The sequence below is a fragment of the Myotis daubentonii genome, chromosome 3, assembly GCF_963259705.1.
Source record: "Myotis daubentonii chromosome 3, mMyoDau2.1, whole genome shotgun sequence".
Taxonomy (NCBI): domain Eukaryota; kingdom Metazoa; phylum Chordata; class Mammalia; order Chiroptera; family Vespertilionidae; genus Myotis; species Myotis daubentonii.
Genome location: NC_081842.1, coordinates 122,487,738 through 122,515,489, shown reverse-complemented (window position 1 = coordinate 122,515,489; position 27,752 = coordinate 122,487,738). Strand labels below are relative to the sequence as shown.

Sequence of the window (27,752 nt, the reverse complement as noted above, 5' to 3'; positions counted from 1 at the left end):
GACCAGTTTCTTTTAAAAATGAGATAACTGGAACTCTCAAGCAGTCAAAAATTGCCTCTGATCAGGGTTGATATCAGGCCTGGTCCAGAATGTGGGTTTCTAAACTCTCAGTGTAATTAATCTATACGTAGTTTCATTCAATGTAATTTCTTTGTAACTTTGATAAGAAAAAAACAAACACCCAGTTGATTCCAGCTGGATCATTGTTTGTGAAGTGTTCACTCTCCCCCACGTCTGTGAGGTTCTCTCTGGCCACTCCGGTTTCCTCCTGCAAACCAGAGCTGTGCACGTGTCTACACTGTGACAGTCTGTGAGTGTGGGGTGTGTGATGTGCCCCTTGATGGAAGGGCGTCCTGTCCAGGATGGGACCTGACTTTGCCTTGAGCTTCTGGGGTGGGCTCCAGCCACTTGCAACCCTGAACTGGAATAAGCAGGTGGAAAATAATGATCCTACTTGTTTTAATCTTTCTTAAATGTATGTATAGCTCATATTTATTTCAGTTTAACATTAGAATTGTTTTGAGTATTTACTCAGATGTTTTGTGACCAGAAATATGCTGTAGGAACTTAACTCTTGTTTATATAAATTAATTAACCTGTGGTAAAATTGGTTTTGTTATACATCATTTCACTTAAAGTCACAGCTTCTGAGAACCTATTGGTGACTTCAATAAAAACACACTGCATCTTTAGCTTATCAATTGATCTGTCAATCTATCTATATTTAAACAAACAACACCATAGTCAACTCTTGGTTTTTCAGAAACCGTGGATATTTTTGTTCTTTATTTTTAGTTTTTCACTGCTCAAATTCCACCAGGGGTGGAAAAAGAAGTTCTTATTCAAATCAATTGGCTACGCTCTAGTTATCACTTTGTTATCAGTGATGGGTTAGAAAGAACAAAAGGTTCAGGCTTTTGTCTAAAAGGTAAATTGGAAATTACTGTTGGCTCTTAGTTTTTCATGTATTCTTCATTCCTTGTACCATGGAAAGTATAAAGAGAGCTCTGCCCTGCTGGGAACCAGGACCGGCTGGCGGTGGAATACCAGCCGCTGTTGGAAGAGGTGCCCATAGGAGGTACTAGTGCAGGCGGGCAGGATGAGTCCTTCAAGATGCACAGTTGGTAGCAGCCAGGATCCAGCTGCAGTGGGCACACTGCGGGGGTGTCCCGCTCACTGGTGCTTCCATTCGCCTCTGGGAACTCTATTCAATACCCTCAAGGGGAGCACAGCTGAGTCAACAACTTGGGCAAAATATACTGAAAACAGAGGATGAGAAAACGACCTTGAGGGAGTTTAAAATCTTTTATTGGGTTTGTGAGAAACCAAGGTGTTAGCCGAGCACTCAAAGGACTCGGATGAAAATTGTGTCATATTAGAACAACAACAACAACAACAACAAATGAGATATGAAGCCAGGCAGACAAATTGTATGCACAGCATTTCTGAAACTTTTGGAAGTAGGAAGCCTTCATAAAGGAGTGTCAGTAGGAGTCAAATCCTGCACAAAAGCCAAGAGGCCAGCATATGTCTCTCTGCCCAAGTGAAACTGTAACTGGTGCTTCTGCTCCAAACAGAGTGCCAGTCCTGACAGCAGATGTACAGCACGGCAAGCCAGCCAGTCTGCTGCCCTGAGCCCCCTCTGTTAGGAGAAATATCACATGAGTGGAATAAACTTGGAATAGAGTACCATTTTCCATGGCTTTTTCTAGGATTACAGACACTAATGATAGAATACAAATTGGCTTTGTTCCCACTGAAGTAAATAAGACCTTCAAATGAAAAGTTTAAAAAGAAAAACCAAAACAAATGCACACATACACACAAACCCAAACAAACAAACAAAAAATGACACCTAACAGTTTAAAAATCCATTAAAATTCTATCTTTCATTCAGTTATAACTCCTTCATTTAGAAAATAAATAGGTCTACATTCCTATTTATAGAAAACTAAGAATTAGGTTGTCATCACCCTCTCTGCAGCAACAGGGTAGGCCTGGCAGGGAAGGGAGATCCCTGGTCATGAAGGTGAGTCATTTTCACATTCTGACCAAGTTTCCTCTCCCCAGGTTCCATATCTGTCATATCTCTCCAGCAGTGAGTGACTTTCTCAATTTCTGTTTTCTTCCAGACCACCTACAGACACAACCCAGGGCCAGGGACATCCCGATATAAACACAGGTGGTAAACACAGCTGCATCATTGTGCTGGGGGGCAGTGGTGGCCATATGGTTGTAGTAACACTGTTGAAACATCATATTCCTATGTAGACTCAGCTTTATTTAGTTTTTTTTTTAAATAAAATATGCAATAGTAAGTAAGTAGAAAACCACAGAGCTCTGCTTTGCTATAAAGCTGATTGGAGACATTTGACTATTTTGAAGACTGTGCATATACAGAGCTCTGAAGCTGATGAGAAACGTAGATGCTGATGCCACATAAAGGCATTTGCTAGCATTTCACAATAGCAAGATTAAGGTAAAAACAAATGAGGCAAGGGGCTTCCTTAACCAATAGGCCCAATCTGAGAATCACTAAAACAGAGTTGTAATTGTTACAACCTTTGAGGACTTTAAATTGTCCTTGTGATCTTAAACCATAAAAGATTCCAGTGAAGGATGACAACATGGGTGGTACTTGGTGAGATGTCTCAATCATTCTTACATTGTCATTTACATATTAAATTTTGCTCACATTTTTGTGCCCTTAAGTGATCATTAAGCATACTTTGAAATAGGCAACTGGAAGTAGGTCCAACTCTGCTACTACCATAATGTATTCTTATTTTCAGTTTTGCATTCAACATTTATTTATTAAGCATCCACTATTTGTGAAACAGGAGTGAACAATACAAAGCCTCTTTCCTCAAAAAGCTTATACCCTAGTGGAAGGAGACTAAAAAAAAGTAAACAAATAGGTAATATATGTACAAGTTGTGGTTAGTGCTATTACTGGTGACTGGTGTATTGAATACCTGCCGCATAAGGCTCACTGGTATCTACAATGATGAATATGACAGGAATCTGCCAGCAAGGGCCTTAGAAGCTGAGTTAACAAAAGACCAAACAATTGTCAGTCTTTGGTAAAAGGAATCACTAACATATGGCAAATTGTAGTTGTTTTGAAGATTATATTTTATAGTAATATGGTCCATTACAAACTGATATGCTATGCAGTATGAAACACTTTAGGTGTTCATTTAATGTTTAAAAAAATCTGAAGAATAGGAAACTGTGCCTACTATAGTGTTTCCTAAGGCTAAAACCAAAGAAATTTCACATTTCTAATGATTTTTTCTAGGTCAAACTAAACCTAAGGCAGAAATGAAAATACAAAGCTATAATGATATTTAATTGCCTCAATAGCTACTTCAGCAATTTTATGTTTAAGTATTTTATTTGCCATCAGCTTTTGCATATATTTCACCAAAATTTGCTAGCTGGCTTTGAGAAAAGAAAACAACATCAGTAGTTCTTATATTAGCAAAAGATTCTCTTTCCTCTTTTGAGTGTTTTTGTTTCAGGAACGCAGTACTGTATTATCTTTTTTTTCCCTTTTTAATCCAGGAAAGATCTGTGAATCCTCAAGAGCCATTCATACGGTAGGATCTCCTCACTTGAGAAATGACCTGTCACTGAGACACAGAGGGGAGACAAGAAAGGGTTTCGTTTCACCATGAGCAGAGTACCACTGCCAGGGACACAGAAAACTTCATTTCCTTTCAAGCTCTGCTGCCAGGCCTCTGACTCGTGTTTCTTGTGTTTTAAATGGATGATCCAAGGACATTGAGCTATTGCTCACTGGAGTCTTCCCATGAAAACGAGAGAAAAATGAAGTCATGCTAAGTCTCAGAACTCAAAGCGGCCATACGAATATCACCTTCTTTTTCTCGGGATGTATTACAGGTATGCAAATTCAACACATAAAGATATTTGAGTCATATAAGTGTAGGTTGTTTTTGGTCTATGACAGTGGTCGGCAAACTCATTAGTCAACAGAGCCAAATATCAACAGTACAACGACTGAAATTTCTTTTGAATGCCAATTTTTTTAAACTTAAACTATGTAGGTAGGTACATTGTTATTAACTTAATTAGGGTACTCCTAAGGCTTAGGAAGAGCCACACTCAAGGGGGCAAAGAGCCGCATGTGGCTCGTGAGGCGCAGTTTGCTGACCACTGGCTATGATAATGACTATCTTGGCTGGATTCTCCCAGAATCCACCCCTGAGATATGGTTTCAAGGGATAGTATTGAACTTGGGAGGGAGTAGCAGGAGACACCAGGAGGGGTATGGGGAAGCCAGGTGGGGAAAGGGAAGGAAGTCAGTAAAAGGTGTGCTGTGAAGGCCTTCCTGAGGATGCTGGAGCTCAGTCTCAAGGGAAGTTCTGGCATACACTGGATAACATGCCTCCCAGCTACCCCAGCAGAGAGGCAGCCTGACTGGGTGAAGCCTACTTCTGGTCCAGTGAACTCTGGTCAGTGTGTCCAGCTTGCCCTGATCCAGGAAAAAAAGCCGTGAGGTACAAAGGGGCAGGCTTTCCCAGAAAGAAGACTTCAGAGAGCAGGTGTGTGTGTGTGTCGGGGCGGGGGGGGGGGGGGGGGGGGGATGGGGGGGCGGGGGGAAAGAGGCGACAGCAGAGAAATATGGGTTAGCTCTGATGGCCTCTGTTACTATCCATCCTTTACATGCTGTGTTGTGTTCAGTTTTCCCTGTTACTGATTCCTCACACTGATGTCATCATACCCACATCAGGAGTATTGATAAGTTGAGCTATGGGTTCCTGCTACCGTTGTACCTAAGGCCATGGTGACCCCCATTATGTACCCCTGTATTAGCCATTCTAGATCCCTTCCCCCTGGACTAACACTTCTGCTAGCCTGGATTGCTTCCTTGATCAAGTGGCCTACATCTTTGTTCCTGTGTCCCTTTGTCCCAGGCTAGGTAGGGTCTAATCCCTTATTGCCATGTCCATCACCAAGCATGGAAAAGATGTCCAGTGAGTGTCCTAAGTTCCAGAAATAATCCTCCCTGCCCCATTTCCTTCTAATGATAAGGGTCAATTTTTGTTGCCTTTATGGTGAAGCCCAAATGAAGAGAGGCCTTTAGATTTAGTGGAACTTTCTGTCCCCTGGCAGAGCATATTCCCCTGATAGAAAAGCCAGGACTCAATCAGAGAGGCAGCACTCTGATATATATACACCAAAATATATATTGTATCCCTTGGCACAGCAATCCAACCCTGAGAAATACCATCCACAGGCTGGAGCCTTAGCTGTGCCTTTAGAGGCTGTTCTAATGTTCTATCATTATGCTCTATCTCACAGCTTCTGAGTGTGCGATGTATGGCAGTGGATCTTGTGGTATTGTTCCCTTTCTCATACCTCTTTAACTGTTAAAAGAGTTCCTGGCCCCAGGTGATATTATGGAAATCCCAACAATGAACAATCAGATTCTATGTGAGCAACCCAATAGCAATGCTTGCCAGGGCCCTGCAGGCAGGAAGACAAACCCAAACCTAGGATATGTATCTGGGTTTGTGGAAATGAACTTGTTGCCAACTGACTGCCTGGTTTTCTTGCAGGAATGCCACAATCTTTTCACAGCAAGCATTCAGGAATCTGGAGAAGGGCCACACATAAATGGATACACTAGACAAGAAATATAAATTTAGAAGGCATTGGGGGAGCCAGACAGCTACGTACTCTCTAGTGGAGTGGTTCTCTGACTTTTCCATCCCCTTTGCTTTTATTTACTAGAATATACATATGCCCTTTAGCAAAGCTAACACACATCAATGGTAAGGTATGGTAAACAATAAAGGATTATCAGGTTAGGGGAATTGCCTTTAGCTGTTCAGCCAGCAGCAGGTAATAATATGCTGAATATCAAAGTCCATCAGCCTTCTGATGGACTTCTCACATTTATTATGCTAACTACTGCTGGTCTTTGCCTCCAGCAAGGGAAGGTACATTACCCCTGGCTGCACACTGGCCACTGCAGGTGAAGGGGGTGGCCATTCTGTCTAGATCTGCCATCCCTGCCACCATGGCTACTCCATTCATAGGCCCATTGTACAAATATGGGAGTGACCCAGGACAGAGGCTGGTCATATTTCCTCAGCACTGGTGCCCCTCTGCTGTGGATGCTCTCTGGTGGGCATTCATGTGACACATACAGGTGGGCAAAGATGAAGTTTGTGTGTGGTGCATGTGTGAGTTCTTGGAGTGAGAGGTAGCAAAACCCTCACCATGGTTATGCCTCTGCTTCATGGCTATGCTCCTCTCTACTCAGCTGTAACTGGTCACTGCAACAGGTCTCCTACCTTTGGGAAGTTCTGGTCTGGAAGCAGGTAGCATACTCTTGGTCACATAAAGTCCCAATGGCAGGTAAATTCTCCCAAGAACTTCACCCCATCCTCAGCTCCACTCTGATGGCAGTAAGCACAGGCTTCTTCCTGCATGCCTGATTCTAACCTGGTTCAGAGCTAGTTGGGTGAATACCTTCCAAACCTCAAAGAAATGTCTGACCCCAATTGTTTCTGGCTCTCTGTGTGATGTGGAGTGACTTTAAGGTGACCATATATTGTCCAAACAGGGACACTTTTCACAGTAAAAAGGGCACTTCTGATGATTAAGCCAGGAAAACAAACAAGAAACAAAGTTATCACATGCAGAGTTGGAACCCCCTAGTTATCTGCTACCTTTTCCAATCTCAGTGGGCAATTCCTGGACTACTATAAAAATCCCTCTGAAAACCCTGTCACACAAGCTTAAACTCCATCATCCTCCATAATGTCATTTTTTTTTTTTTTTGCATAGACTCTTAACTCTTTTGCTTCTTCTGCCTTGTAAAACTCCAACCATAGTTACAAATAGTTTTCTACTACCTACCTACACCACAGTGCCCAAAACATACAAAAGCATGATGACTGGTTCTATTTTAAACTTAGTGTTAGGCCCATTCTTGAGTTCCATTATGCCCCACTTGGGGCTCTTGCCCTGCCTGGGGATTGTAGGTTTCATGATTAAGGCCTTCCCTTTCCAGTAAACTGCCTAACCGTTTCTAGTGGATCGCCTGTACCTGGTTCCACAGGTTACTCTGACTGACCTTTATAAGAGATGTAAATATCCCACTCCCCCTACTCTACTCCCTGATACCATGTTGGTCTGAGCCCTTCAGCTAGCAGATGTAATATTAAATTTATAATTCTTTACCCCTTCTGGCCTCATGAGTTACTCTGTTCCTCCTTCGGTGACCCTAATACTTAGGATGACACATCCCAAGAAGTTTTACCACATTTTCTTAGTAATTTGCTTCACAATATCCAAGACAAAGATTTCACTCTTTCTCCTCAAACCTTCCTTGCCCCTCATCCTCCATTATCACGGACGATCCTGCTGCTTCTTTGGCTAATAAAATAGAAGCAACCAGAAGAGTATTTTGTCATTTTCCGGCACCACCTTCCACCATCCCCCATGTCATTTCCTGCCTAGACTGCTGCAGTTGCTTCCTAAGTGACATTCCTTGTCCTCTTGCCATGTCATGGGTTACCCTCAGCCCAGCCCTGTTGTCATCCACCTTCGTACACGTAGCGCCTGTGCCACGGTGTGTTCACCGAGTTAGCTGAATTTAAATGATCAACGCTCAGGCCTTGCAGGCTGCAGACTTTCTCCTGCACAACTTCCAGGGTCCTGTGGCTTCTGTGTGTCGTCCTCGCCCCTCCCCGCCCCGTCGCCCCGCCCCCCGTTCCTCGCCCCGCCCCCCCGTTCCTCGCCCCTCCTGGGCCCATCGCAGACTCGGCGCTCGGCTGCCCGGCGCATCGACGCCCTCGGCGCTCTGGGCAGGCGGAAGTGGAGGCTGGCGATTGGGGGTCGCCGCCCAAGAGCTTTTCCTGGAAGCGACAGGGACCCGGTCCGAGCTGCTGGAGGGGCGGCAGGGAGGCCCAGGTACGTGTCGAGCCTGGATGCCCTGGCGGCGGCGAGCCAGCTTCCCGGAGAGGCGGGTGGGAGCGGCGGTCGACCCGCGCCGGTCGTCATCCTCTGTCCGACCGGGTGGGGAGTCTGGTAGCCGCCTGCGCCGCGCGGGGCCGGGCCCGGGGGCTCTGTCCTGCCCCCTGGGCCGGGGCCACCGAGTTAGGTCTGAGGATGTGTCGGTGCCAGGCGAGCGGTAGGAGCGGCTTGCGCCCATTTGCCTCTGGTCAGAGCTACATTGGGCATTTCCCAGGCGTCTGTCACAGTCGTAGCCTTGCCAGCTGGCGGCTCCGGTTCCACTGGAGGTAGGTGCCATTGCAGAACCAGCCCAGAACGGCGGGTGACCGGCCGAGTCCTGTCCCTGTGAGCTGCCCTCGGGACCTGCCGCCCGGCTGCGGAGCCGGCTTCCCGCTCAGTATCTCGCCCACAGGCCTGGCGGCGCCTGGCCCGCCCTCCGGGGACTTAGTACACGGACGCTGCCTCAATTCCAACAAACACTTCTTGAAGGGAAATAAGCTAGTTTTAATCATTGAAGGCTAATCATACTAATAAGTATGAGACAATTTGTTTCATTGTTTTTCGAGTCTGGGAAAACTTAAAAAAATTCTCTAAAAATCAGCCACAGGTTAATGAAATCACTGGGTGCTCCGTATTGGAAAGCTGCTACCAATTCAGGCTAATATGGACCTATTTCCTAATGAGTAACACTGTTTCGTTTGTTTCCGGGCAGGCTCCGTGTACCATACTAATAACAAAGGCACTGAAACCCAGAAACTTGCCCAGGGTCACCTGTGTGCTCAAAGGTGTTGAATCAAGGGGGATAATAGAAAGAGGATGATGATACGTGCTTACTATTTCAATGTTCTCTTAGGTTTAAGAAGAAAGAATAATTTTAAGCAGAGAAGCAGAGGATTCCCCAGTGTAACCAGGAAGTTTCACAAAATGATTTTTTCCTTGTCAAGCATTTAATTTCCTGTACTGAATATCATTTTGAAGGATTCTCTTTCAAAAAGACAGCTGAAAACCTGCTAAGTGAAATTTACATTCCACAAATATTTGAGAGCATGTTATATAAATCTTATGGGAAAAGAAATTGGTACTCGAAAAACTTTGCAAAGGCAGTCTTCTAGTAAAGGACTTTGGACAGTTTCGAGGGCCAGGCAGAGGCAGGATCAGGTGGTGGAGGACATGCTTTTTAAAGTTAGCCTCTCACTTTTTCACCCATTCTCTAGCTTACTCTTCATCTAGCCAGGATTCCTAGTACAGCACTGACCGCATAGTAGGGACTTGAATGTTCACTGAATGGGTAACTTTTGGCTAGTATTCAATAGAGAGGATTTTGAAATGGACCAGAATGTGAAATACCATGAGTCACAGTGCTAAGGAGAATGCTGAAGTGTAGATTGTTCTCAGACCTCAGGGAACGTGGCCATGTGTCCCCTGGAGTGGCTGGTGAAATCCAGTGGTGTAGTAGTGTCCAGTTGTAAATCACACGATTCTGTGTTTATGTTAATTTAAAGTAATTGTTATTGATATAACCACAAAGTAATTGTTGAGAAATTACAAATCTTGAAGGTGTGGACACACTTATAGGTATCCTTGGACTTCAGTTTGAAAATTACAGTTAGAGGTATTTTGGCTTAGTAGTCAAAGCAACCACCAATCTGCTTTGTAGCCTGGACTGTTTCTTAGCCTCTTTGGGCTTCAGTCTCCATTTTCCTATAATTAGAGAATACATAAAACTAGATTATTTTTCAGAGTTCTTTCTGCTTTGAAGTTTTCCAGCTCAGTGAATGCTGTAATCACTTAGCACTTGTCTTATCCCTCTGTTGTCTTAGGGGCTATAGTAATTGCTGATACTTACATATCTATCAAAAGACTAAGCTCTTGCTGGACAGGGATTAGTCTTAGTCATTTTTCTATCTACCAATTTTAGCATATGCCTGACCACATTGGGAATAAAAAAATGTTAGCTTAGATTCAGAAGGGGCATTTTTACCATTTCAAAGAATAGCTAAAAACTAAACTATAGTATTGTGTGTAAGTACAGCAGAAATTCAGAGAAGGGAACGATATGTTGAGGTAGAGTAATTGGGAAGGCTTCATGGAGGTCAGACCTTGATGGGAAGGATGTGGCCTTCAGAGGGAAGGCAGGTGAACATCTGGGCAGCACAGGAATAAAGACTCACTGACGGGTAGGTAAGTGATGCATTTTGAATTATGGAGTGACTTGAAGGTCAGGTACAAGAATTTGAAACTGACTGATTAGGCTCCCCCCCCCACCCCCCCTTAAAAATTATATTAGGTTTGCTCAAAAACTTGATGTAATATAGGAGGGGACCATACAGTTTGCTTTACTTATGATCTTGGTTTTAGCCATTCTTTCTACTTACTATTTCCCACTTAGAAAAAACCTTGGTGCAATAATGGAAAGAACAGTGGACACCAGGATTTAGGAATCCTGGATTTTAGTTAATTGGAATGTAAACTGCACAAGGTGGACCCAAGCATGCCTTTGTTACTTGGAACAAAGTTACTTGGCTCAGAGCATAACTTTGTTACCTGGCACAAAGTTAGCATTAGTAATCATTGTGCAACACTGAATGAGTTCTCGATTTGCTACTTGCTAGCTGTGCTGCTTTTGGCAGGTTTAGCCCTTAGCTTCATCAAAATGAATTTTTTAGGCCTTTTTCACTTATATAGTTCTGTGATTTTGGATGGCTCATGATTTTCTTTTTCAATATGTTTTTATATTGATTTCAGAGAGAGGAAGGGAGAGGGAGAAAGAGATAGAAACATCAGTGATGAGAGAGAATCATTGATTGGCTGCCTCCTGTGGTCCCCCCAGTGAGGACCATGCCTGCAACTGGGGCAGGGAATCGAACTGTGACCTCCTAGTTCATAGGTCGATGCTCAACCACTGAGTCACACCAGCTGGGCTATGATTTTCTTTTTATTGTTGACGTTACAGATGTCTCTTATTCCCTACCTGTCTTACCTCCCCTCTTCCCAGATGTCACCCTTCCCTCCTTCTGGCTGTAACCACGTTGTCTGTGTCCATGGAGTATGCATATATGTTCTTTGGCTATTTCTTCACCTTCTTTCATCCCTTCAGCACCCCCGACTCCCCCAAATCTCCCTTCTGACATCTGTCAGTCTATACCATCTATATATATAAAAGCCTAAGCAGCCGTTCGACCCTTCAGCTGTTCGACCAGTAGCTATGATGTACACTGACCACCAGGGGGCAGGCGTTCAGACTGATGAATCTCAGAGGGAAGGAGGGAAGAGGGAGGGTGGGAAGAGATTAACCAAAGATCTTATATGCATACTAGAGGCCTGGTGCACAGATTTGTGCACCAGTAGGGTCCCTCAGCCTGGCCTGCGGGGATCGGGCCAAAACCAGCCCTCTGACATCCCCTGAGGGGTCCCGTATTGCAAGAGGGCGCATGGATTCTTTCATATTGGTTCGTGGTTATAATTTTGTTAACCATAATTTTGAGATGGAGCAGGAGAGAGATTATTATAGAAAACTGGACCAAAGAGTTCATGACCCTGTTGTTAAGACTTGTCTGACTTGTGGTAGAGCTGCTCAGGAATAATAGAGTCTGAGTTTATGGAAAACTGAAGGAAGTAAATTGCCATTCTTTAAAACCCTTTCCCCAATTTCTCTGGGAGATCTGTTTTGGGGTCAGTTCAGCTGAGCCTCAAGGGGCAAGCCTATCCTTGGCTAGATTGAACATGACTCAAGGAAGATGTGGTGAAATCAATAGTTTGATTATGTTGCTGGGTAGCCTGAGGTACTAGTTGAGTATAAGCTTATGATTAAAACTCAGTAGGCAGCTCTGCAACCAGATTTTTGTGGAGTCCTTTAGATCCAAGATGGCTCTGGACTGGATAAGTCTACCTAGTGCTTCTCAAGCATTAATCTGTACACAAATCACTAAAAATGTAGATTCTGACTTAATAGGATTTGACTGGGATCCTGAGATTCTGCCTTTCTGATTTGCTCCCTCATAATGCAAGTTTGAGTAGCATGGGGAGAAATAAGATAGGGTTTGGGAATTTTTATTTTTTTGATATTTTTTGAGGGGAAATTTTTACTTTACTATGGCTTCCTCTAAGAAAATAGTGCTTTAACGTTAGGAGGCTTTCCTTGGTCTTCAGTGAGTCAGAGCTTCTATATTTCCAACTCCTAGCTTTGCCTGAGTTGAACCTCTGGGGACCTGCCAGGGTCAGACACTTGCACACCTTTTTGTTCAGATTTCTTGTCTCTTATTTAAAAAAAATTCTTAATAGTAAAACAAATTCTAGACCTATTTTTGTAGTTACATTTTTCTGTTCTCTCCCAACCCCCATAATATTACTGCTACTAGTTATCTTTAGTCTGAAGTTATGTAAAAATGATACTTTGGAAAATTAAGATTGTGACACAATGAAATACGGGAAAGTTATAAAAGTAAAATTTTCTGATGTCTTTTGAATAAATACTTTAAATATACCCTGTGTGCTTTATTAAAGGAAAAAGGCAGGCGAGTAAAACTAATATAATGTAAATCTAAAAGAAAATGCATTTATTAAAGTAATTATTATAAATTATAAGAAAATGTGTATTTTAGTCTTTATTTTAATAAAATGCTTTTATAATGGTAATTTTCTCTTCTGACCTGTGATGGATAGGAGGTTAATTGAAGTTAAATGGATGCTTTGTTAATCCTTCATCAATTACTAAATTGGTATGGGGGAGTGCAGGTCAAGGCTACACAAGGCCATGACCAGCTTGTTTTCTTTGGGAGGTTTTTTCCTTTCTCCATACCACACATCATTCTGTGTAGCTGTAAGTAGAGGAGACTGTGCTCTCTCTTCCTCCCTCCCCCCTCACTCCCTTCCCTTTTCTCACTCTCTAATCTCCTCTCCCTCCCCAGCCCTCCCTTTTCCTTCTCCTCTCTGTGCTGCAGAGTGACAGCTTGTAGATGTTGCGTGCAAGGAGTTCAGCTGGTGCTGTGTGGTCCCAGTGTGTGGTCTCCACTCAGCCCAGCGGCTGCTAACAGGGTGGATGAGGGAGAGAGCAAGACTATTTACTTTAATTTATTTCGGATGCCGGAATTGTGTCCAGAGTTTCTCCAAAGCTTGATTCCACATAGCTAGTAGCTTCAAATCCCTTACAGCTGTGGTGCAGTCTCAGCACTGCAACTGGTCTCTCCCAACAGTCATTTTACATAGCATCTGCCTGTTTAAATCGCTCTCAGCTCAGAAATGTTAATGACACTGCTGAGTGCTGTGATTATTTTGCTTTCACTATGTCATATATATGGCCTTGAAGAAGTTTCATTTGAGGCAGAGCTAGAGAAGTAAAGCAGGAAATTTAAGATAAGTGACAAAGTTGATGTATTTTTAGAAATTGGGAAAGCTATTGATTATACAAAATTTGGGTCACATTAATCCAACTCTGCTTATATAAAAAAATCTGGAGTTACATGACATATTGTCATATTTAACAATTTTAATAAAATTAACCAATTTAAGCTGACAGTTGATTCCTTGACCTTTTTTGAGCATCTACATTGATTTTGGCATGCCTGTTTATTGTAGTTATTAATTTGTCGGCAGTAATAAATGGCTTATTTCATCATAAAGATTTAACAAGTTGAGACAAATGAAACTTTGTTTTCATGCAATAATACACATTTAGAACAATATATTTTCCCCAGTTTTTTTCATTATAAATGGCTTAGTAATAGCTTCTTGATTTTGTTCCTTTCTCATTCCAAAACATTCTTGTTGAGATAGTCAAGTATTTTATAATTTAAGTAAGCATGTATAGACTCAATGTTAGTTGGGATTTTGCATAGTTTGTTCATTTCCCTGTCTTCCTAGCAGTCTTGTTGGAATGGAGTTTCTATTATTGATGTGTTGTCCAGGACTACAAAATCTAGGCCATTGACATTTTCCAAAAGAGTTATTATTGCAGCTTATTGTTGTTCTACTGCTTTTCCCACTACTTTTAATCCCAAGTTTCAGTACAGTCCTATGCACTTAACGATGGGCATAAAATCTGAGAAATGAGTTATTAGACAATTTCATATTTGTGTGAACATCACAGAGTGCAGTTACACAAACCTAGATGTTACAGCCTACTCCACATCTAGTCTGTATGGTAGCCTGTTGATCCTAGGCTACAAACCTGTACAACATGTTACTATATTGAATACTGTCGGCAATTGTAACACAGTGGTATTTGTGTTTCGAAACATATCTAAACATAGAAAAGGTACAGTAAAAATACGATTTAAAAGATAAATTATGGAATACCTTTTAAGGCACTTAGCATGAATAGAGCTTGTAGGACTGGCAGTTGCTTGTGAGTCAGTGAGTGAGTGATGAGTGAATATGAAGGCCTAGGATGAACATTATTGTATACGACTGTAGGCGTTATAAACACTGTACATTTAGGCTACATTAAATTTATAAAACAACACCAGATTAAATCAAAGCACAGGAAAAATGATAATATCAAGAGACATGGATGTAAAAAACTATGGCAGGAGTAATGCAGCATGCTGTTTTTCAGCAAACTTTTTTAACAAATAGAAAGAAGTCTTCTAAAATAATTTAAAAAGTATAGTATAATAAATATATAAACCAGTAACAGTCATTATTATCAAGTACTATGTACTGTACATAGTACAGGGTGTGTAAAGCCTTCCTTACTCCCTCACCTTTTCAATCCTGGCAATGGTTTCTTTAGTCTCATTTTATCTTGAATCAGAAGATTTCAGGAATTTAGTAGTGTCAAATGCTTTTTTATTTTTATTTTTTATTATTTTCTAAAATTTTATTTATTGATTTTAGAGAAAGAGGAAGGGGAAGAGAGAGAGACATCGATTCGTTGTTCCTCTTATTTATGCATTCATTGGTTCATCAAACTGAAACCTTGGTATGATACTCAAACCAATGCTTGAATCTGCCAGCCAGGGTTCAAATGTTTTTTTAGAAAATGCTATCATCCTGTATTTTTGCATCTATTTTTTTTTTTTTTTTGGTTCTAGGTTTGTGGTGATAATGGTAATCTAATGCTTTAAATAATTCTGAAGCAAAATTGGTCTGTTCACAAAGTTGTGCAGCTGTCACCACTTTGTTAATTCTGGAGCATTTTTATCACTCCAAAAGGAAACTCTGAACCTACTATCAATCCTTTCCCATTACCCCTCTTCTAGCCATCACTAATCTACTCTCTGTCCCTATGAGTTGACCTATCTTTAAATTTCATATAAATAGATTCATATAACATACGATATGTAATTTTTTGTGTCAGTTATGGAAAAATATGTGCACAGTAGTAATTAGTTTATATCTTTTACATTATCCTATAACTTTTACCTAGCAAGTGAAAATTATATGTATGTATGTGTGTGTGTGTGTGTGTGTTGTTAACAGAGAGGAAGGGAGGGGGAGGAGAGAGACAGAAAATCAATGATGGCCCTGACTGGTTTGGCTCAGTGGATAGAGCGTCAGCCTGCGGTCTGAAGGGTCCCAGGTTCTATTCCAGTCAAGGGCATGTACCTTGGTTGCAGGCACATCCCCAGTAGGGGGTGTGCAGGAGGCAGCTGATCAATGTTTCCCTCTCATCAATGTTTCTAACTCTCTATCCCTCTCCCTTCCTCTCCGTAAAAAAAATCAATAAAATATATTTAAAAAAAAAAAAGAAAGTCAATGATGACAGAGAAGCACTGATTAGCTACCTCCTGCATGCCCCACACTGGAAATTGAGCCCACAACCTGGGCCTGTGCCCTGACTGTGAATTGAACCATGATCTCCTGGTTCATAGGTTAATGCTCAACCACTGAGTCATGCTGGTCAGGTATGTGTATGTATGTATGTATATATATATATATATATATATATATATATATATATATATATATATATATATATATATATTCCCCCCCCCCAAAAAAAATGTATACATACAAATTAAATAATTATAAAGGTAGTGTTTATTAAAATACATTTCATTTTCAAAATTGAGCTATTAGCTGTTAAAGTATGCATATATTTTTTGGGACATAAATTACAGTTATCATGAAATAATCATGATAAACAGAATTGAAGGAATATTTTGAAAACTCAGAAATATTTAACAGGAGCTGTGAAATGCTCTAGGCTTCTATTTGCTAGAAATGCCACACACATCTATTATCTGTTAGTCACCCAGTTCTTTGGGTGAGTCATGCAGGATCCAATACCAACTGTCTTAAGTTTCACCAGTGTCATTGCTAATTTGTTTGAAATTTGATCTGGCACTCTAAAGGGATAAATCTTGATTGAACCAAATTCCTCTATGTTTGTTGATTTATTGATGATAGCCATTCTGACAGGTGTGAGGTAGTTTCACATTGTGGTTTTAATTTGCATTTCCTTGATAACTAGTGATGTTGAGCATCTTTTCATGGGTATGCTGGAAAAATAATATGTCCTCTGTAGAGAAATGTCTATTCATGTCCTCTGTCCATTTTAAAATCAGATTATTCTTTTGATGCTGAGCTGTATGAGTTTTTTAATATATTTTGGATATTAATCCCTTATCAGATATATCAGAGGCAAATATGTTCACTATTCAGTAGGTTGGGTTTTGTTTTGTTGATGGTTTTCTTTGCAGTGCAAAAATTACCTAGTTTCATGTAGTTCTAGTTATTTATATTTGCTTTTGTTGTCTTTGCCATAGGGGACATATCTGAAAAATATTGCTAAGGCTGATGTCAAAGAGTTTATTACCTGTTTTCTTGTAAGAGTTTTATGATTTTAGGTCTTACATTTAGGTCTCAAATCTATTTTCAGTTTATTTTTGTATATGGCATAAAAAAGTACTTTAATATATATATATATTTTTATGTATCTGTCTCTATTCTGTTCAAAGGATTTATTTACTAGAGGCCCAGTGTACGAATTTGTGCACCAGTGGGGTCCTTTGGCTTGGCCTGACATCCTGGCTCTTTGACATCCCCTGAGGGGTCCTAGATTGTAAGAGGGCTCAGGCCAGGCTGAGGGACCCCACCGATGCAGGATCGGTGCCGGGGAGGGATGCTGGAGGTTTGCCAGCCTTGGAGGGCTCCTGGGCATGTCCAGCCTGTCTCGTTAAGTGCCAATCGGCCGGACCCCAGCAGCAAGCTAACCTATCGGAGCATCTGCCCCCTGGTGTGGTTAGTGCATGTCATAGCAACTGGTCGACTGGTCAGTTGTCTGCCCCCTTGTGGTCAGTGCACATCATAGTGAGTGTTTGAGCAGCCTTAGCATATCATTAGCATATTACACTTTGATTGGTTGAATGGCTGACCGGTCGACCAGACACTTAGCATATTAGGCTTTTATTATATAGGATTTTTATGCCAGTTCCGTGCTGTTTGATTACTTTAGCCTTACAATATAGTTTGATATCAGGTAGTGTGATACCTCCAACTTGATCTTTTTCAAATTGCTTTGGCTTTTCAGGGTCTTTTGTGGTTCCATATAAATTTTAGGATTATTTGTTTTAGTTCTGTGAAAATGCCATTAGAATTTTCATAGGGATTGTATTGAATCTGTAGATTGCTTTGGGTACTATGGACATTTTAACTATGTTAATTCTTCCTATTCATGAGCACGTTATATTCTTTCATTTACTTGTGTATTTTTCAATGTCTTCATTGTTTTATAGTTTTCCAAATATAGGTCTTTTAATACCTTGTTAAATTTATTCTTAGGTATTTTATTTTTTTTGGATACAATGGATTGTTTTCTTAATTACTCTTTCTGATAGTTCATAATTGGTGTCTAAAAATGATACTCATTTCTAAATATTAATTTTATATCCTGCTATTTTACTGAATTTGTTTATTAGTTTTAATAATTTTTGTTAGAATCTTTAGGGTTCTCTCTATATAGTATCATGTCATGTGCAATAATACAGTTTTATCCCCTATCCCCAATTTGGATGCTTTCTTTTGTTAGTTTTCTTGTTTGTTTGCTGTGGCTGGGACTTGCAATACTATCTATATTATAAAAATCCAGTGGCCCTAACGCCGTAACGACCAAAGACTGGTCACCAGGAGTCTGTGTGTGCAGCGAAGCATGTGCGGGTGGTGGGGGGGCTGTGTGTGTGACGAGGCACATGTGGATGGGTGGGGACTTGACTCTGGGTCCCATGGCATGGTGGGATTTGACTCTGGGTCTCGTGGCGCGGCGGGGTCGGGGGTCCCGGGTCTTGCACGATTTCCCGTGGGTCTGAATCTTTCATGATTTTGCGCACTGGGTCACTAGTGTTGCATAAACGTGAAAATGGACATCCTTGTTTTGTTCCTGCTCATAAAGGTTTCAGCTTTTCACTATTGAATATAATGTTAGCTATGGGTTTGTCATATGATCTTTATTATGTTGAAGTATTTTTCTTCTATCCTCACTTTACTGAGAGTTTTTATCATAAATGTTGGATTTTGTTACATGTTTTCTTTGCGTTTTTAGAGATGATCATATAATGTTTATCCTTCATTTTTGTATGTGGTGTATTACATTAATTGATTTGTGGACACTGAACCAGCCTTGCATCAAGTAGGAATAAATCCCACTTGATCATGGTATATGATCTTTTTAATATATTGATGAATTTGGTTTGCTAATATTTTGTTGATGGTTTTTGTATCTATGTCCACCAGGGTTTTGACCTGTAATTTTCTTTTTTTATAGTGTCTTTGGTGTTAGGGTAATACTGATCTCCTAAAATGAGTATGGGGTCTTTCTCTCCTCTTTAATTACTTGAGGTTAGGCATTAGTTCTTCTTAGAATGTTTGGTAAAATTGACCTGTGAAGTCATCTGGTCTAGGACTTTTGTTGTTAGGAGTTTAAAAAATTTTTTTTATTACTGGTTCCATTTCATTAGTAGTTATCAGTCTCTTCAGATTTTTTGTTTCTTCCTCATCAGTCCTGGAAGATAGTATGTTTTTAGGAATTTATTCATTTCTTCCGGTTTGTCCAATTTGTTGGCATATAATTGTCTATAGTATTTTCTTCTAATTCTTTTGTATTTCTGTGGTATCAGTTGTCACTTCTCTTTCATTTATGGTTTTAATGATTTAGGGCCTCTTTTTTGTGATGTGTCTGGCTAAAGATTTATAATTATGCTTTTAAAGAATAGTTTCTTGGTTTTATTGTTCTTTTCTATTGTTTTGTTAGTTTCTATTTTGTTTCTGCTCTGATCTTTATTTCATCCTTCCTTCTACTCACTTTGAGTTTTGTTTGTTCATTTTCTAGTTCCTTTAGGTTAAAAACTTCTTTGGTTCTCCCACAGATTTTGGGTTGTTGTGTTTTTATTTTCATTTGTCTTAAGATATCTTTTTATTTCTTCCTTAATCTCATTCTTAACCCATTCGTTGTCTACTAGCATGTTATTTTGCTTCCTTATGATTTTTTTTTGTAAATTATTTCTAGTCATACTATTCTGATTGGAGAAGATGCTTGATATGATATCAATCTTCTTAAAATTTTTTGAGACTTTTCTTGTGTCCTAACATGTGATCTATCCTGCAAAATGTTCCATGTGCACTTGAAAATAATGTATATTTTGTGCTGCTTTGGGGTGAAATGCTCTAAAAAATATCAGTTAAATCCATCTGTTCTAATGTGTTATTCAAGGCCATTGTTTCATTGTTGATTTTCTGTTTGAATAATCTTTTTATTGATGTCAGTGGGCTGTTAAAGTCTTCTATTAATGCAATACTATCAGTCTCTCCCTTTATGTTAGTCAGTATTTGCTTTGTATATTTCAGTGCTCCTTCCTTGGGTATGTAAATGTTTATAAGAGTTATATCCTCTTGTTACATTGATCTTTTTATTTTTGTGAAGTGCCCTTTTATGTTTCTTGGTACAACTTTTGTTTTAAAGTCTATAAAAGTATTGCCAACCCAGCTTTTTTTGTTTGTTCCATTTGCATGAGATATCTTTTCCATCCCTTTACTTTAGTCTGTGTGTGTCTTTAGATCTGAACTGGCTCTCTTGTAGTCAGCATATATGTGGGCCTTGTTTTTTTTTCTCTTTATGTATTCAGTCACCTTATGTCTTTTGATTGCAACATTTGGTCCATTTACATTTAAAGTAATTATTAATAGATATGTAGTTATTGCCATTTTATTGTTTTCTGATTGTTTTTGTAGTTGTTTTGTGTTCCTTACTCTCTTGCTCTCTTCTCTTGTTATGTTGGTGACTTTCTGTAGTGTTATGTTTGGATTTACTTTCCTTTTTTTCTTTGATATCTCTTGTATATCTATAGTTTGTGTTTACCATGTGCTTCATATGTACCAAGTTATGTTTTTAATAATTTATTTTAGGTTGATGGTTGCTGAAATTCTAACATTCTAAACTTAGTAAAATTTTTACTCACTCATGCTTGTGTATGTTTTTGTTATTTCATTTGTGTGTGCATTTGTATGCTTTCATTGTTGTTGTAATTACACATGATCTTCCTACTACTTTTTCCTTTTAACTTTTGTACTAGCTTTATAGTTTGTCACAGCTTTTATTAAGTGCTTGCCTTTGTTAATGAAAATTTTTTCTTTCCTATATTTTTGTATTCACATTTTCAGTTTTTTCTTTTCTTCTTACTGAAGTGTCTAATATTTCTTGTAATACTGGTTTAGTCGTGATGGGCTCCTTTATCTGTTTCTTGTCTAGGAAGCTTTTTATCTCTCTTTCAATTCTTAATGATAACTTTGTTGTGTAGAGTAATCTTGGTTCTAGGTCTTTTTTCCAGATTAGGAAAATTTTCTGTCATTACTTCTTCGAATAGGTTTTCATTCCTTTCTCTTCTCCTTCTGGTACCCCTGTGATGTGAATGTTGGTGTGCTGGATGTTGTTCCAGATGTCCCTAAATCTACCCTCACTTTTTTAATATTCTTTTTTCTTTTTGCCATTTTGCATATTTTTGTTACCTTGTCTTTCATTTTGCTGATTGAATCCTCTGATTCATCTAATTTTTTGATTCCCTCTAATGTATTCTTCATTTTAGTTATTGTATTCTTGACTTGTTCTTTCTTACATTTTTTGTACCTTTTTTAATGTCTTTCTATCTCTTCGTTGAAGTTTTCACTGAGTTTATCTATTCTTCCCCTAAGTTTATTGAGCTGCCTTTTAACCAGGGGTTTTACTCTGTATCTGGTTGCTTGTCTCCATTTCATTTAGTTATTCTTCTGCAGTTTTGCCCAGGTTTTTTTTTTTTTTTTTTTTTTTCCATTTGAGGCATGTCTCCTCATTTGGGCTGACCCCCTGTGCTGTTTCTATGTTAGGTAGATCTGCTATGTCTCCCAATCTTGGCAGAGTGGCCTTATGTAGTAGGTGTCCTGTGGGGCTCAGTGGTGTAGCCTCTCTAGTCACCTGAGCTAGTGCTCCCTTGTGTGGATTGTGCGTGTCCAGTTGTAGTTGTGCCTTGATTGCTTTTGGCACATTAGTAGGTGAGGTTGACCCTCAGGCTGACTGGTTGTGAGTGCTGGCCATTACTAGTAGGCAGTCTGTGTGGGGGCTGACCCTCTCATAGTGGAAGACAATTTAGCATGGCTCTTGTGCCAGGTGAGTCTTCCCTTTGGGTGTGTTGTGTGGACTTGGTTAGCTGTTGCTCTGATGTCATCTGAAGCTGGCCTCTGGGTGTGTTGGCAGTTGCTGTTTGTGCCCAATTAGGACCTGTCTTATAGGAAGTAAAAAGTGATTTGCGGTTGGTTGCCACATTTACTGACCTTGGATATGCTTGGGAGAGGCTATTCTGCAATTGAGGGTGCCTGCCAAGGTTGGGATCTTTTGGTGGGCAACAGTGTGACCTGAGGCCAGTCACCACTTGTGTTGGGCTTGGGCCCACTAGTTTAAGCTATGTTCCAAACCAGGACTCCCGTGATTTGGGAATACCTGATGGGAATGATAATGCAAGTTGAGACTGGTTGTTGAATTCTCTGGGTTTGGGGCTTCTTAATCAAGATGTACAAGGGCATGGTGCAGTTAGTTGCTGCTTGTTTATGGTTTGTGCCCCTTTGAGAGATTTTAGGAAATTCACAGCTAGAACTTAGGTAGGCTACTTGTTTGGAAAAGCCACTTACAAGAATTTCAGCCATCCATGCAAGTTGGGTGGAGCAGGGTTTGGGAATTACCAGGGTGGAACAAATGGTGTTAGTCAGGTTAATGGTGAACTCTGATTTGGCACCCACCTGCATCAGGCTGTTGGGTAGAAGGAGAGCTCAACAGAGGAACAATGACGCCTGTCAACACTTCTGTCCAGGAGAGCACTGCCCTACCCCTACTCCTCCAGCTCTCACCCTGAAGCTACTCAATTTAGTTCCTTCCTGTATGTCCCTGGTGTTTTTCAAGCTGCTTCTCCTGCACTTGAGCCTAGAGTGAGTGAGTTTATGAATGCGCAAGTCTATGTATGAGCCCCTCAAGAGGAATTCCTGAGTCTCCAGCAGCCCTTTGTCTCACTCTGATGCAATTCTCTCTGTTTTTCATAGCCAGATGCTATAGGAACTCCTCCCAGCACTGATGCCCCATGTTGTGGAGCTTAGTGTGGGGTTGGGACCCCTCTCTCCTCAGAGGTACCTGCAGCTGCCTATTCTTAATTGCCACACTTTTGGTGTGGTACCTGCTTGTTTTGCATTTCTGCTCCTCCTACCAGTCTCCACATGGCTTTTTCTTTATATCCTTAGTTATATTCTGTTCAGCTAATCTTCCAGTGTTTGTCAATTATGGTTGTTTTATTATTTAGTTGTAATTTTGAAATGGCTGTAGGAGGAGGTAAACACAGCATTTACCTATTATGCCATCTTGACTGGAAGTCTCTCAAGTTGTACCTACTTTAAATATCCTTAAATTATCAGTAAACTCAATGCAATTAATACAGGTACTGTTCTAGATGCTAGCTATACAACAATGTATGGAACACACAAAAAATCCTGTCTCCCGGAACTTATAGTATAGTTAATTGAGGTAGAAAAAGAAGTATAGTATTGTTAGGTTGGTGATAATAACTCCCATCCAAATTCTAGTATAATTGATTATAGAACCTGGCAAAATATTTTAAAGTTCATTTGTGCCATCTATACTAAGAGAACTTGTTGAAGATTGATTGTCTTATGAGATATTTAGTTATAAAATGGAAATTAAATCATTATGTTATATTTACAAAATAGATTAGTGGGATAAAACATAGATTGTCCAGAAGCAGAGAATATTTATCAGTGATAAGTGTCTATACAGATCAGTAAACAGTGGATTGATTGGTCAGTGAAATGGTACTATGGTCAAGTAGCTATTCAATACTCCAAAATAAATTTCAAATCAGTTTAATCTACACTAATAAAAGAGAAACATGGTAATTGGCGAACGACCGCTACCCTTCCCATTGGCTAATCAGGGCAATATGCAAATTAACTGTCAGCCAAGATGGAAGCCGGCAGCCAGGCAGCTTGAAACTAACATGAGGCTTGCTTGCTTCAGTGACGGAGGACTCCAAGGTTCCCTGCAGGCCGCTGCAGGCCTCTGAGCCTGCAGTTTCAAACATTGTAACAAATACAGACGCTAAACAAAACTCCAGAAACCAGCTTTCAGCCGGCTGGGATCTCAGAGCTGGAGTTGATACAGAGTTTCGAGAACCGAAACAAACCAGATACCTGCTTTCAGGAGCGGAGGCCTAAGAGCTGGAGCCTCAGAGCTAAAGCTGGCCCAGAATAAAAAAAAAAAAAAAGGAAAGAAAAAAAGGAGCAGTTGGGAGCTTCAGTCCCAGCCTAAAAACAGCCCTCAGCCCCTCACCCAGACTGGCCAGGCACCCCAGTGGTGATCCCCACCCTGAAGGGTGTGTGACCAGCTGCAAACAGCCATCACCCCCTCACCCAGACTGGCCAGGCACCCCAGTGGGGACCCCCACCCTGAAGGGTGTGTGACCAGCTGAAAACAGCCCTCAGCCCCTCACCCAGACTGGCCAGGCACCCCAGTGGGGAACCCCACCCTGATCCAGGACACCCTTCAGGGCAAACCAGCCAGCCCCAACCCATGCACCAGGCCTCTATCCTATATAGTAAAAGGGTAATATGCCTCCCAGCACTGGGATCAGCGGAGCCGCGAGGCCTCCCGGCACCGGGATCAGCGTGACAGGGGGCAGCGCCCAAACCCCCTGATGGCCCTGCGGCTCTGTGCGTGACAGGGGGTGGGGCCACAACCTCCCTATCCGCCCTGCTCTGTTCATGACAGGGGAAGGCGCCCCAAACCCCTGATCGGCCCTGCTCTGTGGGTGATAGAAGGCGGCGCCTCAACCCCCCCCCCCCAACCCCCCCATGGGCCCTGCTCTGTGTGTGACAGGGTAGAGCTATAACCTCCCCATCGGCCCTGCCCTGAGTGTGACAGTGGCGGCGCCCCAACCCCCTGATCGGCCCTGCTCTGTGGGTGATAGAGGGCGGCGCCCCAACCCCCTGATCCGCCCTGCTCTGTGAGTGACAGTGGGGAGCTCCTCAACCCCCTGATGGGCCCTGCTCTGTGCATGACAGGGGGGAGCTCCCCAACCCCCTGATTGGCCCTGCTCTGTGCGTGACAGGGGGGAGCTCCCCAACCCCCTGATTGACCCTGCTCTGTGCGTGACAGGGTACAGAGCCCCAACCCCCCTGATGGGCCCTGCTCTGTGCGTGACAGGGGGTGGCGCCACAACCTCCCCATCAACTCTGCCTTGAGTGTGACACGGGGCAGTGCCCCAAACCCCCAATCGGCCCTACCCTGAGCATGACTGAGGGTGGCACCACAACCTCCCAATCCGCCCTGCTCTGTGCATGACAGGGGGCGGCGCCCCAACTCCCCAAGTGGCCCTGCTGCCTGACCAGGGACTGCACCTAGGGATTGGGCCTGCCCTCTGCCACCCGGGAGCAGGCCTAAGCCAGCAAGTCGTTATCTCCCGAGGGGTCCCAGACTGCGAGAGGGTACAGGCTGGGCTGTGGGACCTGCCCCCCCCACAATCCCCCGGAGTGCACAAATTTTTGTGCACCAGGCCTCTAGTAATTAGGTAAAACAGATGGCATGCATTAAAGTACCACGGACATGCCTTTGAAAGCATGACTCTAGAACTAGAGGAGAAAGGCCAATATTTTTAAAATATGTTTTTATCGATTTCAGAGAGGAAGGGAGAGGGAGTGATAGAAACATTAATGAGAGAGAATCATTCAACGGTTGCTTCCTGCATGTCCCCCACCAAGATCGAGCCCACAACCCAGGCACATGCCCTGACTGGGAATCAAACTGTGACCTCCTGGTTCATAGGTCGATGCCCAACCACTGAGCCACACCAGCCAGTCAAGGCCAATACTTTTAACATTAAAAGACTCAAAATTGCCTGGCCAGTGTGGCTTAGTTGGTTGAGCATCATTCCATGCACCAGGAGGTTGCATGTTTGGTTCCCAGTTAGGGCACATGCCCAGGTTGTGGGCTTGTGAGAATAAACAAGTCATCTTTTCTGTCAAAGAACAGTTTATACAGCCGCCATTTTGGACCGCGTCATTTGGAAGCCACCATTTTGGCCACATGACTTGCAGTTCTCCTGGGAGCTGCCATCTTGAAATGGCAAAGGCCAACCCATTCCTTTGAATTAGCCAATCACAAAAGACTGTGTGCCTGAGCTCCAACCAAGAGTGAGGGGCAGGTCATGTGCTTCAGGATTAAAAAGCTGATCAGACCCCCTGCTCAGTGTGCGTGTGCTTCCAGATCATGTGCTGTGCACCCTCCTGCAGGAGTAAAGATTTTTGCCTTGCTGCCTGCCTCCTGGGTATGTTTTGTGTTCTACCAGGACCCATGAATTTGGGGGCTCACTGTATTTCTTACAGGCTCAATCCCCAATAGTGGGCATGCAGGAGGCAACCAATCAACGTTTCTATCTTCCCCTCTCCCTCTTTCTCTCTCCGAAATCAATAAAACGCCTCCCCATTTTAAAAAATATATCTTTATAGAAAGGAAGGGAGAGGGAAAGAGAGATGAAACATCAATGATGAGAGAGAATCATTGATTGACTGCCTCCTGCACGGCCCCTACTAGGAATAAAGCCCGCAACCCAGGTATGTGCCCTTGACTAGAATCAAACCTGGGACCCTTTAGTCTGCAGGTTGATGCTCTATCCACTGAGTCAAACCAGCTAGGGCAACATCACCCCCCCCTCTTCCCTTTTTTTAATTAAAAAAGACACTCAAAATTTCCTAAGGGCAAAGAGAACCATAAACAATGCGAAAAGACAACAAACTGGGAAGTTATTGACAGGGTATATAATGGACAGAGAATTAATGGTCTCTGATAAGAAATCCAAAAATCAAGAGAAAAATGTGATAAAAAGATGCAAAGGTAGTGAAAATGGTTCACACACAATGCAAATTGAAAACATTTATTTTCTTTTGCTTATCAGATTGCTTTACACATTATAAACTGATTTTTATGACCTGGTGAAATTATGCAGGCTAGTGTGGTAATATATATTAGGACCTTAAATATACATCCTTTGACCAGCAGTTTCTCTTTGAATGTAATGCAAGGAAATGACTGCATAAATGTGCACAAACATTTTCTAGAAAAATGTTCATTGTCATGTTCCTAACAATAAAAATTTTTGAAATCACTTAATGTCATCGATTATACATCCATGCAATGGAACACAAAGCAGCTTAAAATGATGTAGATTTGTATTTACCAACATGGAGAAATGTCCATGATATAGTTTATGTATGAAAATTAGGTTGCAAAATATTTAGTTAGCATGCAACAATTTTATAAAGCACATTTATATTATAAAAGGCCTGTGACCCTAATGCTGTAACGACCAAAGACCAGCACGGGTGGGCGGGGCTGTGAGCATGGTGAGGCTGCACAGGTGGGCAGGGCTACATGATTTTGCATGCTGAGCTTGTAGTCTATATATATATAAAAGCCAAAGTGACCTTTCCACCGTTCATTCAACCAGTATATATGATGCACACTGACCACCAGGGAGCAGACACTCAACTCACAAGCATGGAAACATGGAACATACTGATGAACCGCAGAGGGAAGTGGAGAGGGGAGGTCAGGAAAAGATTAACCAAAGATCTTATATGCATACTAGAGGCCTGGTGCACGGATTTGTGCAACAGTGGCTTCCCTCGGCCTGGCCTTCAGGGATTGGGCTGAAACTGGCAGTCCGACATCCCCTGAGGGATGTAGCTATCTATAATAATAAAAGCATAATATGCTAATTAGACCAGACAGCCAAACGACCTTCTGGACGAAACCGGGGCTGTGAGGACTGAGGCAGCTGCCACGGCTGCAAGGGCTGAGCCCCTTGCGTGAATTTCATGCATTGGGCCTCTAGTATCTACATATACCTCCTGATTGATGGAGACAGTATTAGTGTATATACCAATGAGGTGAAAAGTGGTTATCTGAGTGATGTATTTTTCTTAATACAGTTTAAAATATTTAGAAGTTTCTGTGATGTAATGCCTATTGTTTTTATCATCAGTGGAAACAATGAAGCTCTTTTTAGGCAAGGAGGTGGAGGAAAGTTGAGCGGGGAAATGGAGGTAGTGTTTTTAGAGGCCCCAGACCGCAATCTCTGTAGCCTTTGTCAGGAGGCCTCCAGACTGGCAAAACCCAGTGTTGTCTCTACTGGGTGCAATGTGGAGGGGTGATACCTGGGCCTGAAGGGCCTGTGGCACTTGGGGTCCCCCTCTAACTGTGCTTTGGCTGCCACCCTCACAGCATCATGAAGTTTTATGCC

At 41.8% G+C, this 27,752-nt stretch overlaps 1 protein-coding gene across 6 annotated transcripts in view; it reads left to right on the top strand.

Annotated features, from left to right (window-relative positions):
- The first annotated feature begins 7,790 nt into the window (after positions 1-7,790).
- Positions 7,791-27,752, top strand: part of EXOC2 (exocyst complex component 2) — a 272,621-nt gene continuing 252,659 nt past the window's right edge. For 3 of the 6 annotated variants that reach the window (XR_009451902.1, XR_009451901.1, XM_059688403.1), the window contains exon 1: positions 8,075-8,279. Coding sequence is in view for 3 of the 6 variants with exons in the window: in XM_059688403.1 (XP_059544386.1) it covers positions 8,149-8,279 (131 nt within the window). In the remaining 3 variants the exon portion in view is untranslated. Of the gene's footprint in view, positions 7,951-8,073; positions 8,280-27,752 lie in introns of those variants that run through there. The other 3 variants (XM_059688404.1, XM_059688405.1, XM_059688402.1) reach the window with 3 other exon arrangements.